The 17788-nt window shown below is 47.8% G+C and overlaps 1 protein-coding gene across 6 annotated transcripts in view; it reads right to left on the minus strand.

Annotated features, from left to right (window-relative positions):
- Positions 1–541: 541 nt before the first annotated feature.
- The window catches only part of LOC112237561 (zinc finger FYVE domain-containing protein 9-like), a 52595-nt gene continuing 35348 nt past the window's right edge, over positions 542–17788 (minus strand). For 3 of the 6 annotated variants that reach the window (XM_042329214.1, XM_042329215.1, XM_042329213.1), the window contains exons 12-20: positions 16466–16690; positions 16294–16376; positions 14193–14297; positions 9856–10006; positions 9628–9702; positions 7684–7846; positions 6226–6331; positions 4785–4967; positions 542–4035 (exon numbers count right to left, since the gene is read on the minus strand). In XM_042329214.1, the coding sequence (XP_042185148.1) occupies positions 3874–4035; positions 4785–4967; positions 6226–6331; positions 7684–7846; positions 9628–9702; positions 9856–10006; positions 14193–14297; positions 16294–16376; positions 16466–16690 (1253 nt within the window). In that variant the 3' untranslated portion in view covers positions 542–3873. Of the gene's footprint in view, positions 4036–4784; positions 4968–5843; positions 5946–6072; positions 6144–6188; positions 6332–7683; positions 7847–9377; positions 9562–9591; positions 9703–9855; positions 10007–14192; positions 14298–16293; positions 16377–16465; positions 16691–17788 lie in introns of those variants that run through there. The other 3 variants (XM_042329217.1, XM_042329216.1, XM_042329218.1) reach the window with 3 other exon arrangements.

The following is a 17788-nucleotide window of genomic DNA, read 5'->3' on the forward strand; positions in this document are numbered from 1 at the left end:
GTACTCCCCCTCCGCTCCAATATGTTCCCCCCTCCGCTCCAATATGTCCCCCCCCTCCGCTCCAATATGTCCCCCCGCTCCAATATGTTCCCCCTCCGCTCCCATATGTTCACCCCCTCCGCTCCAATATGTCCCCCCTCTGCTCCAATATGTCCCCCCCTCTGCTCCAATATGTCCCCCCTCCGCTCCAATATGTCCCCCCTCCGCTCCAATATGTCCCCCTCTGCTCCAATATGTCCCCCCTCTGCTCCAATATGTTCCCCCCTCTGCTCCAATATGTTCCCCTCTGCTCCAATATGTTCCCCCTATGCTCAAATATGTTCCCCCTATGCTCCAATATGTTCCCCCTCGCTCCAATATGTTCCCCCCTCCACTCCCACTCCAATATGTACTCCCCTCCACTCCAATATGTACCCCCCTCCGCTATGTTCCTTTTGGTATATTGGCCCATTTATTCTAAAGAGACTTCAGTGTACAACTTATAGGTTCTTATGTGACATCCCTGAATGTGTATTTGGGAGGGGAAAAAAAGGAAAGATGCTTTTAACTTTTATATACATTTTTATTATACTACAGTTTGATAGACTGGTTTAGACATTTGTAGTGAACAGTAAGATGTACAGGGTTTTTGGCTTTTCATACAGATGTATTTTTTTGGGATTGATGATATCAAAATGTTAAAATTAAGAAGAAAACAGGATTTTCTGAAAATCCAGCCATGTTCAAGGCTGATTCAATGGATGTTTTTGTGTTGGACTCAATCCACACGACGGCAGAATATTGTCTGCAGAGAAGTTGGTTTGCTCTCGTCACCATTGCGAGCTTGTTGAGTTGGTTTCTGTATACATGCAGTACAGAGTTCTGGTAGAAGTCTGTTGAATTCAATAACAAAATTGCAAAAACAAAACAATTACACCGTCGGGTAATGCACACCTGAAGTAATGGGAGGGAGGGGAGTCAAAGGGTGTGTTCACTAGTGTACACCGTAAGCAGACGGAAGATGATTGGTCATAACTACAGAGTTTCTATTGGACCATTTTAGGTAGGTCCCGCGCCGTTTCCTAAGGTTCCAATACATCCATGGAAAATCTTGGGACCAAAAGAATCTTTAAAATGTTTCCTATTGAAGTTGCGCACACTGCAGTGTGAGGATAAGGAAGCCACTGACACACACACACACAATGACAATGATCGTCCCCCTCTCCAGAAAACTGGGTACTGTTCATTAGGGCATGTTACAGAAAATAATTTTGCAAAAGACACCAAAAAAAAGTGTGTTTCTTATTGGACAACTCCAACGCCGTATTAAATTAGCGCAAAACATTTTGCATTGGAAAATGAAAACAAGTGTTCCTCATTGGACAGGTAGTTCAGTTAGTCCCTTCCTGTCACAGTCTGTTTTCTTCCGTTTGGTGCCGAATGAACACGACCCAGGAGGAATGAAACCCTCCAACAATAACCATTTTAATGTAATTTGTCCATAGCAGTTTGTTTATTCATTGTCCTCATTATACTACGTCCTCAATACTGTCCTGCCAACCACATTTATTTTATCGTCACAATCAAATGACTATCTTTAATACATATGGTATAAATGATGTTTGTCAATGCATCTCCTGCAGATATTCATGCGTGATTGTCTGAGTTTACAGATGAGACTTGTCTATCTATTGTAGCACTGCTCGTTCTTATCGTAGGCATATTGTTTTATACCAACAAAACCACAATGGTCATGTCTCACGTACTTAATAATATATTGATGTTTGTTTACACACAACTTCAGATACAAAATGTCAGCATGTCTATTGGGGGGGGTTGTTCTGCCAAATTTAATCGACAAAAATAATATTGACAGATCAAAAATAAGACCTTACAGTTTCTCATCCTCAAGAACAGAACTTCATTATTCTTACAAATCTGTTTAGGTCCTTATTCACACAGCAGAGGGCAGTCCTGGGCTGGGCTGCATCCCAAATCTATGGACCCCTGTCCCTTATATAGCTCACGACTTTTCACCAAAGGCCTATGGGGTCAAGTTGTGCCCTAAATAGGGAGTAGGATGCTGTGCTGCATCTCTGCTACAGGAGGATCTAGTGAGACAACTACAATTGTGTTGCCTGAAAACATTCCAACAACACAACTAGAGCAAACAAACTGTAGTCGGTCCGTGTCAGGAAATAAAGAATCTGGTGATCATTGGATAAAGCTAAAAGAGGCCAGACTTAAGACCCGAGGAGAGTGCATCCTTCCTTCAATCATTCCTTAAACCCTTCCTTCCTCTGTGAAGAGTTGTGCCTGCAGGCACTGACACTGAGCACCGGGGTGCAAATGAAACCGCATCAACAGGAGGATGCTTCCTCTCTCTCCACTTATGAGTTTCTTTAATCTTCCTAGCTCACCGGACCGCGTAAAGTCCCTGTCAGCGGAGATCGAAGCGCCGTTTCATCAGGCAGAGCTCTGGACACCTCTCCATCAGGTCCTCAGAGCACCCCATGCTACAACAAGGCCTTCAGAGAATACATTTCCCAGAGTGCAGTGCTTCTGCTTTGTCCTCTAGCTACCACAGTGGAACTGGAATGCTACTCAGACTTCCTGGATCATGTGATCTGGTCCAAGGACAGAGAAGAGATGGTGCATAGGTGGAGTAGAGGGACGCTAGCTAGCTGGTAGCTAAGCAGCAGAGCTAGCTGTCCGTCTGGTGAAGGGACAGTAACATTAGCTAGCTGGTAGCTAACCAGCAGAGATAGCTGTCCGTCTGGTGAAGGGATAGCAACATTAGCTAGCTGGTAGCCAACCAGCAGAGCTAGCTGTCCGTCTGGTGAAGGGATAGCAACATTAGCTAGCTGGTAGCCAACCAGCAGAGCTAGCTGTCCGTCTGGTGAAGGGATAGCAACATTAGCTAGCTGGTAGCCAACCAGCAGAGCTAGCTGTCCGTCTGGTGAAGGGATAGCAACATTAGCTAGATGGTAGCCAACCAGCAGAGCTAGCTGTCCGTCTGGTGAAGGGATAGCAACATTAGCTAGCTGGTATCTAACCAGCAGAGCTAGCTGTCCGTCTGGTGAAGGGATAGCAACATTAGCTAGCTGGTATCTAACCAGCAGAGCTAGCTGTCCTTCTGGTGAAGGGATAGCAACATTAGCTAGCTGGTAGCCAACCAGCAGTGCTAGCTGTCCTTCTGGTGAAGGGACAGTAACATTAGCTAGCTGGTAGCTAAGCAGCAGAGCTAGCTGTCCGTCTGGTGAAGGGACAGTAACATTAGCTAGCTGGTAGCTAACCAGCAGAGATAGCTGTCCGTCTGGTGAAGGGATAGCAACATTAGCTAGCTGGTAGCCAACCAGCAGAGCTAGCTGTCCGTCTGGTGAAGGGATAGCAACATTAGCTAGCTGGTAGCCAACCAGCAGAGCTAGCTGTCCGTCTGGTGAAGGGATAGCAACATTAGCTAGCTGGTAGCTAACCAGCAGAGCTAGCTGCCCGTCTGGTGAAGGGACAGTAACATTAGCTAGCTGGTAGCTAACCAGCAGAGATAGCTGTCCGTCTGGTGAAGGGATAGCAACATTAGCTAGCTGGTAGCCAACCAGCAGAGCTAGCTGTCCGTCTGGTGAAGGGATAGCAACATTAGCTAGCTGGTAGCTAACCAGCAGAGCTAGCTGTCCATCTGGTGAAGGGACAGTAACATTAGCTAGCTGGTAGCTAACCAGCAGAGCTAGCTGTCCATCTGGTGAAGGGACAGTAACATTAGCTAGCTGCCCTGCTCAGTTTTCAGCCCCTCTGAAGGGATGGGAGGCGAGGCAGAATGGGAGGAGGAAAAAAAAGAGGTGGTGGCAGAGAGAAAGGGAGAACCAGGAGGGGGGGGGGGTCCGTTGCATCCGTCTCCTAGGAGATAATCTCCAGGATGTAGAAAACCAGCTCCATGATGACAGGGCCCTCACTGAATTGACATGCCCCGCTGTGGATGACAGGGATCAGGGTACTGTCCAGGTCGCTCAGGTAACGGGGGAGGAGAGGCTGGCCATTACTGCCCGCCAGGTAACCCACCTAGGAACAGGACAGAGACAGGTAGTTATGATTGATCGATCTATTGTCATGGAAATTCTACACAATGTTGTTGAAATTACCACTTGAAGTCAATCTTAAATGAATCATTTTTTTAATTGTCAGCGCGCACCATAGTGAACATCTGTCAGAAGCTCAAACGGGACGGTCCCGTTAGTTCCCTTATATACTGACAAGTCATATTTGCATGATTTAGCTTATTCATCAATTCATAATTAATTCAAGTTTGTTTCATTCATCTGACAGACCAATGCCACACGAGGCTTCTTCTCTCCAAGCGGGAGACCTTGAAACTGAGATATCTTTCATTCTCAAAACAAGGTTTGGGCGTCCTGCCAAATTGCAGATACTGATAAGTGAGGATTCATTCGTTCAGTCACTTGCATGAACACAGACATGGGTTATTAGAACAGCACATGAATAGAACACAGAAATGTATTGAAAAAGCACAAGAAAAATTTCCAATCAATCTATCCTGGGCAGGCACACACACACACACAGGTTACTGTAGAACACAGCTACATTACTCTGTCACCTAGTCCAGAACCAAGTCATTACAAACAGCTTGTTGTTTCTTACCCTGGTTTAGAAGACAATTAACAGATGCTTTGGCTGCCCTGATTGGCAGAAATCGTGTCAATAGCATTTACCCCTTGCTCTGCTGTCACAAGGGACAGAGGGACTCTGGATTGTACCTTTGATGAAAATATACACAAAAAAAAACCATCTACCTGCTCTGAGTCGAGGGTGACGCGTAGGCTCAGCTTGGCCATGCCATCCTCCTTCAACAGTTTCAGGTGAGGGCACAACGCCACACAGAACGCCCTCGCTACGTTCTCCGTCAAACGGCTGTGATCAGCAGGGTCACTCAGACCGTTGGGCTGAGCCTGGTCATCACTCTGGAGGTAGAACACCTGGAGAGAGAGAGCGAGAGGGGGAAATTAGACATCAATATTTCCAACACCAATCCATTCCTTTTAAATCCATGAAGGGGAATGAACCATCCCTTCAGAGGGGCTGAACCTCTGGGGAGAAGCCTCGCCTCCCATCCCTTCAGAGGGGCTGAACCTCTGGGGAGAAGCCTCGCCTCCCATCCCTTCAGAGGGGCTGAACCTCTGGGGAGAAGCCTCGCCTCCCATCCCTTCAGAGGGGCTGAACCTCTGGGGAGAAGCCTCGCCTCCCATCCCTTCAGAGGGGCTGAACCTCGGGGGAGAAGCCTCGCCTCCTATCCCCTCAGAGGGGCTGAACCTCTGGGGAGAAGCCTCGCCTCCCATCCCTTCAGAGGGGCTGAACCTCGGGGAGAAGCCTCGCCTCCCATCCCTTCAGAGGGGCTGAACCTCTGGGGAGAAGCCTCGCCTCCCATCCCTTCAGAGGGGCTGAACCTCTGGGGAGAAGCCTCGCCTCCCATCCCTTCAGAGGGGCTGAACCTCTGGGGAGAAGCCTCGCCTCCTATCCCTTCAGAGGGGCTGAACCTCTGGGGAGAAGCCTCGCCTCCTATCCCTTCAGAGGGGCTGAACCTCTGGGGAGAAGCCTCGCCTCCCATCCCTTCAGAGGGGCTGAACCTCTGGGGAGAAGCCTCGCCTCCTATCCCTTCAGAGGGGCTGAACCTCTGGGAGAAGCCTCGCCTCCCATCCCTTCAGAGGGGCTGAACCTCGGGGAGAAGCCTCGCCTCCCATCCCTTCAGAGGGGCTGAACCTCGGGGAGAAGCCTCGCCTCCCATCCCTTCAGAGGGGCTGAACCTCGGGGAGAAGCCTCGCCTCCCATCCCTTCAGAGGGGCTGAACCTCTGGGGAGAAGCCTCGCCTCCTATCCCTTCAGAGGGGCTGAACCTCTGGGGAGAAGCCTCGCCTCCCATCCCTTCAGAGGGGCTGAACCTCTGGGGAGAAGCCTCGCCTCCTATCCCTTCAGAGGGGCTGAACCTCTGGGGAGAAGCCTTCCCATCCCTTCAGAGGGGCTGAACCTCGGGGAGAAGCCTCGCCTCCCATCCCTTCAGAGGGTGAACCTCGGGGAGAAGCCTCGCCTCCCATCCCTTCAGAGGGGCTGAACCTCGGGGGAGAAGCCTCGCCTCCCATCCCTTCAGAGGAGCTGAACCTCGGGGGAGAAGCCTCGCCTCCTATCCCCTCAGAGGAGCTGAACCTCGGGGGAGAAGGGAGGATGACAACACGTTACATACCTCTGTCCAGCGGATGACCTTCCCGTTGGCCTTGAACTCCGACCCTTGGAAGATTTTCACACTAGTGATGGACTCCATAGACTTCCCATCGATAGGACTGATCACTCTGTTGGGGGGGGTATAGTTAACATTTACTGTCAGTCATAGATGGACACAAGGCAGAGAGTACTGTATTTAAATAAATAAAAATTGTCCAAATCGATCCCTAACCTCCAGCCACTCCTGAAGATTGAGACAGGATTGGATCTTTGTTAGAAATATAGCAACATTACCTTGTCACCCACCCAATCAGAAGACAAGATTAAGCTATTACTAAATGGCTTATATCCATCTAATCCCCTCAGATCTATAGGAGTGTAGGGGCTAGGGGTTGATATCTATCTAATCCCCTCAGATCTATAGGAGTGTCGGGGCTAGGGGTTGATATCTATCTAATCCCCTCAGATCTATAGGAGTGTAGGGGCTAGGGGTTGATATCTATCTAATCCCCTCAGATCTATAGGAGTGTCGGGGCTAGGGGTTGATATCTATCTAATCCCATCAGATCTATAGGAGTGTTGTGGAGTTGATTTGGAATTCAGAAAACACTCACCCCTTGTTGAAATTGTGATGGTCACCTACCCACTGTATGTGTTCCTCCCTTCTCTCTGCCCCCCTCATTGAAGTTGATGTCATCTATCCACTATGTGTAAGTGTTCCTCCCTTCTCCCCGCCTCTCCCTCCACTTCCTCTCGCCTCTCCCTCCACTTCCTCTCGCCTCTCCCTCCACTTCCTCTCTGCCTCTCCCACCTCTTCCTCCACTTCCTCCCTGCCTCTCCTCCACTTCCTCCCTGCCTCTCCCTCCACTTCCTCCCTGCCTCTCCCTCCACTTCCTCCCTGCCTCTCCCTGCCTCTCCCTCCACTTCCTCCCTGCCTCTCCCTCCACTTCCTCCCTTCTCCCCCTCCACTTCCTCCTTGCCTCTCCCTCTACTTCCTCCCTGCCTCTCCCTCTACTTCCTCCCTTCTCCCTGCCTCTCCCTCCACTTCCTCCTTGCCTCTCCCTCTACTTCCTCCCTTCTCCCTGCCTCTCCCTCCACTTCCTCTCCCTCCACTTCCTCTCCCTCCACTTCCTCCCTGCCTCTCCCTCCACTTCCTCCCTTCTCCCCCTCCACTTCCTCCTTGCCTCTCCCTCTACTTCCTCCTTGCCTCTCCCTCTACTTCCTCCCTTCTCCCTGCCTCTCCCTCCACTTCCTCCCCCTCCACTTCCTCCCTTCTCCCCCTCCACTCCCTCCATTCTCCCTGCCTCTCCCTCTACTTCCTCCATTCTCCCTTCCTCCCCCTCTTCCTTCCTCCATTCTCCTCTTCCTCCATTCTCCCTTCCTCCATTCTCCCTTCCTCCATTCTCCCTTCCTCCCCCTCCACTTCCTCCCCCCTCTTCCTCCACTCCTCCACTCCCTCTTCCTCCACCTCTCCCCTTACCCCTTGTTGAAGTTGATGTCATCTTCTATCCACTGTATGTGAACATGTTCCTGTCTGTCCTCCTGGTCGACCAGGCCACAGGTGATACTGAAGTCCTTCATGTCCCTCAGGGCTTGCCGTAGAGCGTCCATAGTCTCTCCTGTGATCTGCACCATCACACCGTCTACAGGGGAACAACAGGTATATCACCCCCCATCTACAGGGGAACAACAGGTATATCACCCCCCCCTCAGGGGAACAACAGGTATATCACCTTCCCCCCTCTACAGGGGAACAACAGGTATATCACCCCCCTCCAGGGAACAACAGGTATATCAACCCCCCTCCAACAGGTATATCTCCCCCCGTCTACAGGGGAACAACAGGTATATCACTCCCCCGTCAGGGGAACAACAGGTATCCACCCCCCTCCTCAGGGGAACCAGGCATATCACCCCCCCTACAGGGAACAACAGGTATATCAACTCCTCCAACAGGTATATCCCCCCTCCTCAGGGGAACAACAGGTCCCCCCCGTCTCCAGGGGAACAACAGGCTATCACTCCCTCCCTCCTCCTCCAGGGGAACAACAGGTATATCCACCCCCCTCCCTCTACAGGGGAACAACAGGTCCTATCACCCCCCTCCCAGGGGAACAACAGGTATATCCTCCCCGTCTACAGGGGAACAACAGGTATATCACCCCCCCTCTACAGGGGAACAACAGGTCCCCCCCCCGTCTCCAGGGGAACAACAGGTATATCCCCCCCCCTTCTACAGGGGAACAACAGGTATATCACCCCCCTTCTACAGGGGAACAACAGGTATATCCTCCCCCCCCGTCTTCCAACAGGTATATCACCTCTTCCTCAGGGGAACAACAGGTATCTTCACCCCTCCCTCTTCCAACTTCCTCTTCCTCCAACAACAGGTATATCTTCCTCCCCTACAGGGGAACAGCAGGTTACCCCCCCCCGTCTACAGGGGAACAACATCTTCATCCACTGTATGTGGGGAACATGTTCAGGTCTATCCTCCTGGTCGACCAGGCCACAGGTGAACAAGTCCTTCATGTCCCTCAGGGCAACAGGTATATAGTCTCTCCTGTGATCTGGGGAACAACAGGTCATCACCGTCTACAGGGGAACAACAGGTATATCACCCCCCCCGTCTACAGGGGAACAACAGGTATATCACCCCCCCCGTCTACAGGGGAACAACAGGTATATCACCCCCCGTCTACAGGGGAACAACAGGTATATCACCCCCCGTCTACAGGGGAACAACAGGTATATCACCCCCCGTCTACAGGGGAACAACAGGTATATCACCCCCCGTCTACAGGGGAACAACAGGTATATCACCCCCCCCGTCTACAGGGGAACAACAGGTATATCACCCCCCCCGTCTACAGGGGAACAACAGGTATATCACCCCCCCCGTCTACAGGGGAACAACAGGTATATCACCCCCCGTCTACAGGGGAACAACAGGTATATCACCCCCCCCCGTCTACAGGGGAACAACAGGTATATCACCCCCCGTCTACAGGGGAACAACAGGTATATCACCCCCCGTCTACAGGGGAACAACAGGTATATCACCCCCCCCGTCTACAGGGGAACAACAGGTATATCACCCCCCCCGTCTACAGGGGAACAACAGGTATATCACCCCCCGTCTACAGGGGAACAACAGGTATATCACCCCCCCCGTCTACAGGGGAACAACAGGTATATCACCCCCCGTCTACAGCGGAACCACGGTGTAATTTAAACCCTGATGACAGTGGGTAATATAGGTGATAGGTAGACATTGGTGATACCTGTAAACCCAAACCCCTAATGTAGCGTAACAGGTGGGTACATCCTCTTAAGAAAATAACAAGGTGGGTACATCCTCTTAAGAAAATAACAAGGTGGGTACATCCTCTTAAGAAAATAACAGGTGGGTAAACGGGAGTACCTTCAACGATGCTAGTCTTGGCCAGGTGTCCTGCCTTGAGAGAACCACTGAACACGAAGAAGCAGGCGCCAGTCACTAGAAGAAAAACAACAAATACTGGTTTTAAAATGACATTTCCATTTAAATCGTGAGCCATCTGAAGGGGCGGGATTCAACACTAACGCCACCTATGATTTTGGTAGTCCACTTCCCAGACTATGACTCCACGTTGTTGTGTGTCGACCCTACCTTTGCGTGGTTGATGGTGAATGCTGATGGCCTGTGTCTGGTAGTTTCCGTCATCGTTCTGTACACACACCAGGTGGGAGTCGGCCCGCTCGTTGAAACACGCCCCCATGGCCAAGACGTGCTCATTGGACTTGTTCATAGCCTTCATTAGCTGCAGGGGACATAAATACTTGTTCATAGCCTCCATTAGCTGGAGGGGACAGAGAATATGGTTGTGTCATTATAAGGTCCCAATCTGTCATGTCACTGGACGAACCCTGTCACTTGTTCATAACGAGGGTAGAAATAACATTTCATTCGTCTCTGTTGTAGCTGTGAGAAAAAAAATCATATTTAATTAAAACAATAGCATGCCCTGGAGTGTAGAGGTTTGGGGGAATGGGGTTGGGACAAAGACCCTCTAAACCAGATCAGTTCTGCCTGTTCAAATGTGGTTACAGTATGAACAGGACTCTAAATTAGATCCGATTTCTTTATTTTTCTCCCCCCCCCCCAGAGGTCTTGGCTGATTTCTTTTTATTTTCCAATGATGTCAAGCAAAGAGGCACTGAGTTTGAAGGTTGGCCTTGAAATACATCCACAGGTGCACCTCCAATTGACTCAAATGATGTCAATTAGCCTATCAGAAGCTTCTAAAGCCATGACATCATTTTCTGGAATTTTCCAAGCTGTTTAAAAGGCACAGTCAACTTAGTGTATGTAAACTTCTGACCCACTGGAATGGTGATACAGTGAATTATAAGTGGAACAATCTGTCTGTAAACAATTGTAAAAATGACTAGGGTAGATGTCCTAACCGACTTGCCAAAACTATAGTTTGTTAACAAGAAATTTGTGAAGTGGTTGAAAAACGAGTTTTAATGACTCCAACATAAGTGTATGTAAACTTCCGACTTCAACTGTATGTGATTGACATTTCTAAACTGTAATTCACAAGGAAGAAAACAAATGAGAATCTGGAGCGTTTTAGACAGACTGTTAAAAGCGTTCGTACAAGCGGTTGTCAAACAGTCCACGCATCATATCCCTGGGCTCCTTCATGTTAGAGTGGCAGTAGCCACGCAGAGAAACTATCCATTTAGTAACAACGGCTTACAGGGAATAACGAAACCTTCTGTCTGTTAGGGTTCATATGAGACCTCTCATTAGACGAAATCTAGTCTTAGACATTCAGACTAAAATATCATTTGAATACCGATTTCGTCTAGTTATAGTCAAAATGACATAAACAGTGGGCCATTTAGTCAACTAAAGTCCCTTTCCTTTTAGTTACGTCACAATTACATTGTCTCATTAACCTATTATGAACATGCATCACCGACAGAGCCCGGCCCCCACCCGACAGAGCCCGGCCCCCACCCGACAGAGCCCGGGCAACATCCGACAGAGCCCGGGCAACATCCGACAGAGCCCGGGCAACATCCGACAGAGCCCGGGCAACATCCGACAGAGCCCGGCCCCACACCGACAGAGCCCGGGCAACATCCGACAGAGCCCGGGCAACATCCGACAGAGCCCGGGCAACATCCGACAGAGCCCGGGCAACATCCGACAGAGCCCGGGCAACATCCGACAGAGCCCGGGCAACATCAGACCGAGCCCCCACCAACAGGCAACCCCCGACAGAGCCCAGAGCCCAACATCCGACAGAGCCCGGGCAACATCCGACAGAGCCCGGCAACCCGACACGCCTACAACAGAGCCCGGCCCCCACCAACAGAGCCTACCAACAGAGCCCGGCCCCCACCAACAGAGCCCGGCCCCCAACACCAACAGAGCCCGGCCCCCAACAGAGCCCGGCCCCCACCAACAGAGCCTACCAACAGAGCCCGGCCCCCACCAAGAGCAGAGCCTACCAACAGAGCCCGGCCCCCACCAACAGAGCCTACCAACAGAGCCCGGCCCCCACCAACAGAGCCCGGCCCCTACCAACAGAGCCCGGCCCCCACCAACAGAGCCCGGCCCCTACCAACAGAGCCCGGCCCCCACCAACAGAGCCCGGCCCCCACCAACAGAGCCCGGCCCCTACCAACATACTGTATATTCTTGATGAAACATCCTATTCTCTTCCCAACAGCAGAAATATGAAATCTTAAATTCAGCCTAGATAGATATTGAACATGACATACTAAACAGACACATACAAGTGCAGACAGCGAGAAGCACAAATCAACAGATGGTGCTACTAAGTAGTATGGGGTTGCAGAATGAGTGTGAGAGACAAGTATGGGGTTGCAGAATGAGTGTGAGAGACAAGTATGGGGTTGCACCGCAGTCGCGTCATTTCCATTGTTGTTATCCACATTCTAGATGCTGCAGCATATTGAAGTCCAGAAGTAGTACAGGAGATAATGACCGGTTCACCCAGTGATGTAGTGGAGTCACGAAACCTCCAGATAATGACCATTTCACCCAGTGATGTAGTGGAGTCACTAAACCTCCAGATAGGTTGCAAGTTCAAACCCCCGAGCTGACATGGTACAAATCTCTCGTTCTGCCCCTGAACAGGCATCAGCTCTAGTCATAGAACTGTTTTGCAACTGAATGTAGTCACGGTAACATGATCAGTAGCCCACTGAATGTAGTCACGGTAACATATATGCAAACATTTGGTGATACAGAAAGGAATTTCAAATAATATAACTATTAACTCCTCCGTAGCCGACAGGGCAAGCGGCTCCTCCCTAGCCGACAGGGCAAGCGGCTCCTCCCTAGCCGACAGGGCAAGCGGCTCCTCCCTAGCCGACAGGGCAAGCGGCTCCTCCCTAGCCGACAGGGCAAGCGGCTCCTCCCTAGCCGACAGGGCAAGCGGCTCCTCCCTAGCCGACAGGGCAAGCGGCTCCTCCCTAGCCGACAGGGCAAGCGGCTCCTCCCTAGCCGACAGGGCAAACGGCTCCTCCCTAGCTGATATAGGCCGTGTGTACCAGGTGTGGCTCGTCCTTCCCACTGCTGAACAGGACTGCGCATCTCTGCTGCTAATATTAACCTCTAGTGACTCCCAAACCCGCATGCGGGAGCGTAATCATCGCCTGACACTAATTAGCATAACGCAACGGACATAGATATCCCTAGAAAATATTCCTATTCATGAAAATCACAAATGAAATATATTCAGACACAGCTTAGCCTTTTGTTAATCACCCTGTCATCTCAGATGTTCAAAATATGCTTTACAGCCAAAGCTAGACAAGCATTTGTGTAAGTTTATCGATAGCCTAGCATAGCATTATGCCTTGCTAGCAGCAGGCAACCTTGTCACGGAAATCAGAAAAGCAATCAAATTAAATTGTTTACCTTTGATGAACTTCGGATGTTTTCACTCACGAGACTCCCAGGTAGATAGCCAATGTTCCTTTTTTCCAAAAATATTATTTTTGTAGGCGAAACAGCTCCTTTTGTTCTTCACGTTTGGCTGAGAAATCGCCCGGAAATTGCGGTCACCACAACGCCGAACAATATTCCAAATTAGCTCCATAATATCGTCAGAAACATGGCAAACGTTGTTTAGAATCCACCCTCAAGGTGTTTTTCTAATATCTATTCGATAATATAGCCGTCGGGACAATTCGTTTTTCACTAGGACCAATTGGAGTAATGGCTACCTCTGTATTTTACGCAAGAATCTCTCTCGGAGCCACCATGTGACCACTTACGCAATGTGGCCGCCTACGGCTATTCTTCAACAGAAATGCGTAAAACTACGTCACAATGCTGTAGACAGCTTGGGGAATACGTAGAAAGCCTAAGCTCGTTGATGGTACATTCACAGCTGAATAGGGAGTCATTGGAACGCAGTGCTTTCAAAACCTGGGGCACTTCCGGATTGGATTTTTCTCAGGCTTTCGCCTGCAACATCAGTTCTGTTATACTCACAGACAATATCTTTACAGTTTTGGAAACAATAGTGTGTTTTCTATCGAAAGCTGTCAATTATATGCATATTCTAGCATCTTTTCCTGACAAAATATCCTGCTTAAAACGGGAACATTTTTTTCCAAAAATGAAAATCCTGCCCCCTAGCACCTTAATTGTATTCAAAAAGCTCCCGCTCATTACAAAAACTCCAGTCCACTTAGTCACAGAGAGGATGGTCTTCAGTCAATTGCCACTGAAAAATTAAAGTGTCCTATGAATATGACTCACTATTTTTGTTGATGAAATTAACACTGGTCTGTTGCCTCTGGTTGAGGAGCATGGCGACTAATGACTGGCTGGGAACATAACTGCAAAGGGGGAGGGGGGTGATTGGCTGAGCCCCCTAGGGACAACGTGTACTGAGTAGGAATCTGATTGGCTAAGCCCCACTGGGAACTAATATGATTGGTTGAGAGCCTCACCTCGTTGTATCGGTTGCTGGGGATCTTGATGCAGGTCTTCTTCACCTCCATGTCCACCACCAGACCCTTCACCATGGACAACGTGTACTGGTAGTTACGGAAGTCCTGTAGGTATATTATATTATATTATATAGACCCTTCACTAGGGACAACGTGTACTGGTAGTTACGGAAGTCCTGTAGGTATATTATATTATATTATATAGACCCTTCACTAGGGACAACGTGTACTGGTAGTTACAGAAGTCCTATAGATATATTATATTATATTATATTATATTATATAGACCCTTCACTAAGGACAACGTGTACTGGTAGTTACAGAAGTCCTATAGATATATTATATTATATTATATAGACCCTTCACTAGGGACAACATGATATATTATATTATATAGACCCTTCATAATTTACAACGTGTACTGGTAGTTACGGAAGTCCTATAGATATTATATTATATTATATAGACCCTTCACTAGGGACAACGTGTACTGGTAGTTACAGAAGTCCTATAGATATATTATATTATATTATATTTTATAGACCCTTCACTAAGGACAACATGATATATAGACCCTTCACTAAGGACAACATGTACTGGTAGTTACGGAAGTCCTATAGATTATATTATTATATAGACCCTTCACTAGGGACAACATGATATATTATATTATATAGACCCTTCACTAAGGACAACGTGTACTGGTAGTTACAGAAGTCCTATAGATATATTATATTATATTATATTATATAGACCCTTCACTAGGGACAACGTGTACTGGTAGTTACGGAAGTCCTATAGATATATTATATTATATTATATTATATTATATAGACCCTTCACTAAGGACAACGTGTACTGGTAGTTACAGAAGTCCTATAGATTATATTATATTATATAGACCCTTCACTAGGGACAACGTGTACTGGTAGTTACAGAAGTCCTATAGATTATATTATATTATATAGACCCTTCACTAGGGACAACGTGTACTGGTAGTTACAGAAGTCCTATAGATATATTATATTATATTATATAGACCCTTCACTAAGGACAACGTGTACTGGTAGTTACAGAAGTCCTATAGATTATATTATATTATATAGACCCTTCACTAGGGACAACATGATATATTATATTATATAGACCCTTCACTAAGGACAACGTGTACTGGTAGTTACAGAAGTCCTATAGATATATTATATTATATTATATTATATAGACCCTTCACTAGGGACAACGTGTACTGGTAGTTACAGAAGTCCTATAGATTATATTATATTATATAGACCCTTCACTAGGGACAACATGATATATTATATTATATAGACCCTTCACTAAGGACAACGTGTACTGGTAGTTACAGAAGTCCTATAGATTATATTATATTATATAGACCCTTCACTAGGGACAACATGATATATTATATTATATAGACCCTTCACTAAGGACAACGTGTACTGGTAGTTATATAGACCCTTCACTAGGGAAGTCCTATAGATATATTATATTATATAGACCCTTCACTAGGGACAACGTGTACTGGTAGTTACAGAAGTCCTATAGATATATTATATTATATTATATAGACCCTTCACTAAGGACAACATGATATATAGACCCTTCACTAAGGACAACGTGTACTGGTAGTTACAGAAGTCCTATAGATTATATTATATTATATAGACCCTTCACTATAGATATATTATATTATATAGGGACAACGTGTACTGGTAGTTACAGAAGTCCTATAGATTATATTATATTATATAGACCCTTCACTAGGGACAACATGTACTGGTAGTTACAGAAGTCCTATAGATCTATTATATTATATTATATAGACCCTTCACTAGGGACAACATGATATATTATATTATATAGACCCTTCACTAGGGACAACATGATATATTATATTATATAGACCCTTCACTAAGGACAACGTGTACTGGTAGTTACAGAAGTGCTGCTCGTCAACACAAGACATTGAGGCAAAAAAAAAACACAAATACATAAAATCAGAAAGTAAACAAAATACTTAAAATCAGAAAGTAAACAAAATACTTAAAATCATTCAAAAGAAAAAAAGACAAGTTCTTACTGCTAACAGGTTCATGATGGTGTGGCCGGTCTCTCCAAAGAGGGGTTTTCTAAACCGCACACTGAACAGAGGGCAGGGGTAGACTGAAAACATAACGGAAATTACATCAATCTCTCTTTGAAACAAGCCAAAAAATTATCCAGCCAAAAGAAAGCAATGCCTCTGTACTCACATCTGTACTCTGCACCCAGCCGGAACATGAGTCGGAGGGGGAACACCTTGGCCCAGGGGGTCTCCCACTTCTGCAGCAACACCCCAAACAGGTAGGGGGGGTTGGGGAGCATCAGGTCCTGGAGGGACTGGAAAGACGGGGAGACGTAGAGGAACCCTCCATGCTCCCTGCTGCCCAGGAAACTCTGGGTGAAGAACGAATGGCCCAGGTGGGTCAGGACATTACCTGGAGGGGAGGAGAGAGAAAAACGTTACCTGGATGGAAGATGGGGAGGGAGGAGAGGAACGAGAGGCCCAGGTGGGTCAGAACATTACCTGGCTCCAGGCCCAGTAGACCAAAGATAGTCCCATAACATCAAAGATCCACCACCACATTTTAGATGGGGTTCTTTTATGAATGCATTTATGCATCTTTCTTAAGACCCCCAACCCACCGCTGGTGGGCGTGACCAAACAAACTCTATTTACATGTCATCTGAGATGATGCCATTGACCTTAACAAGGCCCCAGGACCAGTAGACCAAAGAACTCTATTTGCAGACAATCCAACACATTTGGATGACATGAAAGTTGGCTAAACGACATTGGCACTTGGATTGGAACCAGTGCTATGGTCAGATGACATTTCAGGCTGAGGAGTAAGTGTCACACATACCCATGTGCTACGCTAGTTAACGTTAGCTAGCTAGCTTTCACACATACCCATGTGCTACGCTAGCTAACGTTAGCTAGCTCATAATCAAGTAAACCTAATGACATGTTTAATGCATGTTAACAGCTTGCGTTCAATGTTTAAACTCCAACTGACTAGCTACTATAAGATATCTGCTAAATAAAAATCAGGCAAACTAGCTAGATATCATTTGAGGGCTTTAGCTTACACCAAAAAAAAGATGTCAAACAAGCAACAACATTGTGTATTCTCTAGGAGAAAATAATGATGAGCGGATGAGGCAGTGACCAGACACCAGTCCTGAGTAATGGAAGACATAACCACTACTAATAATGTAGTCTTGTAAGGAGGTGCCCCCTTCCACTGTAATACCCCTGGGCCCGAGTGAGTAATGCCAACCAGTCAGTGCCATGCTGGCACGTGTCCCTGGTGAATTAGAAACTCTGATTGGCTATGTTCAACTGTCCATTTACTGTTGACTTCCATGACTGTATGGTGACAGTCTCTTTATGAAGGCCACCGCGGGCCGATGAAGGCCACCGCGGGCCGATGAAGGCCACCGCGGGCCGATGAAGGCCACCGCGGGCCGATGAAGGCCACCGCGAAGGCCACCGCGGGCCGATGAAGGCCACCGCGGGCCGATGAAGGCCG

The sequence above is a fragment of the Oncorhynchus tshawytscha genome, linkage group LG10 (assembly GCF_018296145.1).
Source record: "Oncorhynchus tshawytscha isolate Ot180627B linkage group LG10, Otsh_v2.0, whole genome shotgun sequence".
Lineage (NCBI taxonomy): Eukaryota > Metazoa > Chordata > Actinopteri > Salmoniformes > Salmonidae > Oncorhynchus > Oncorhynchus tshawytscha.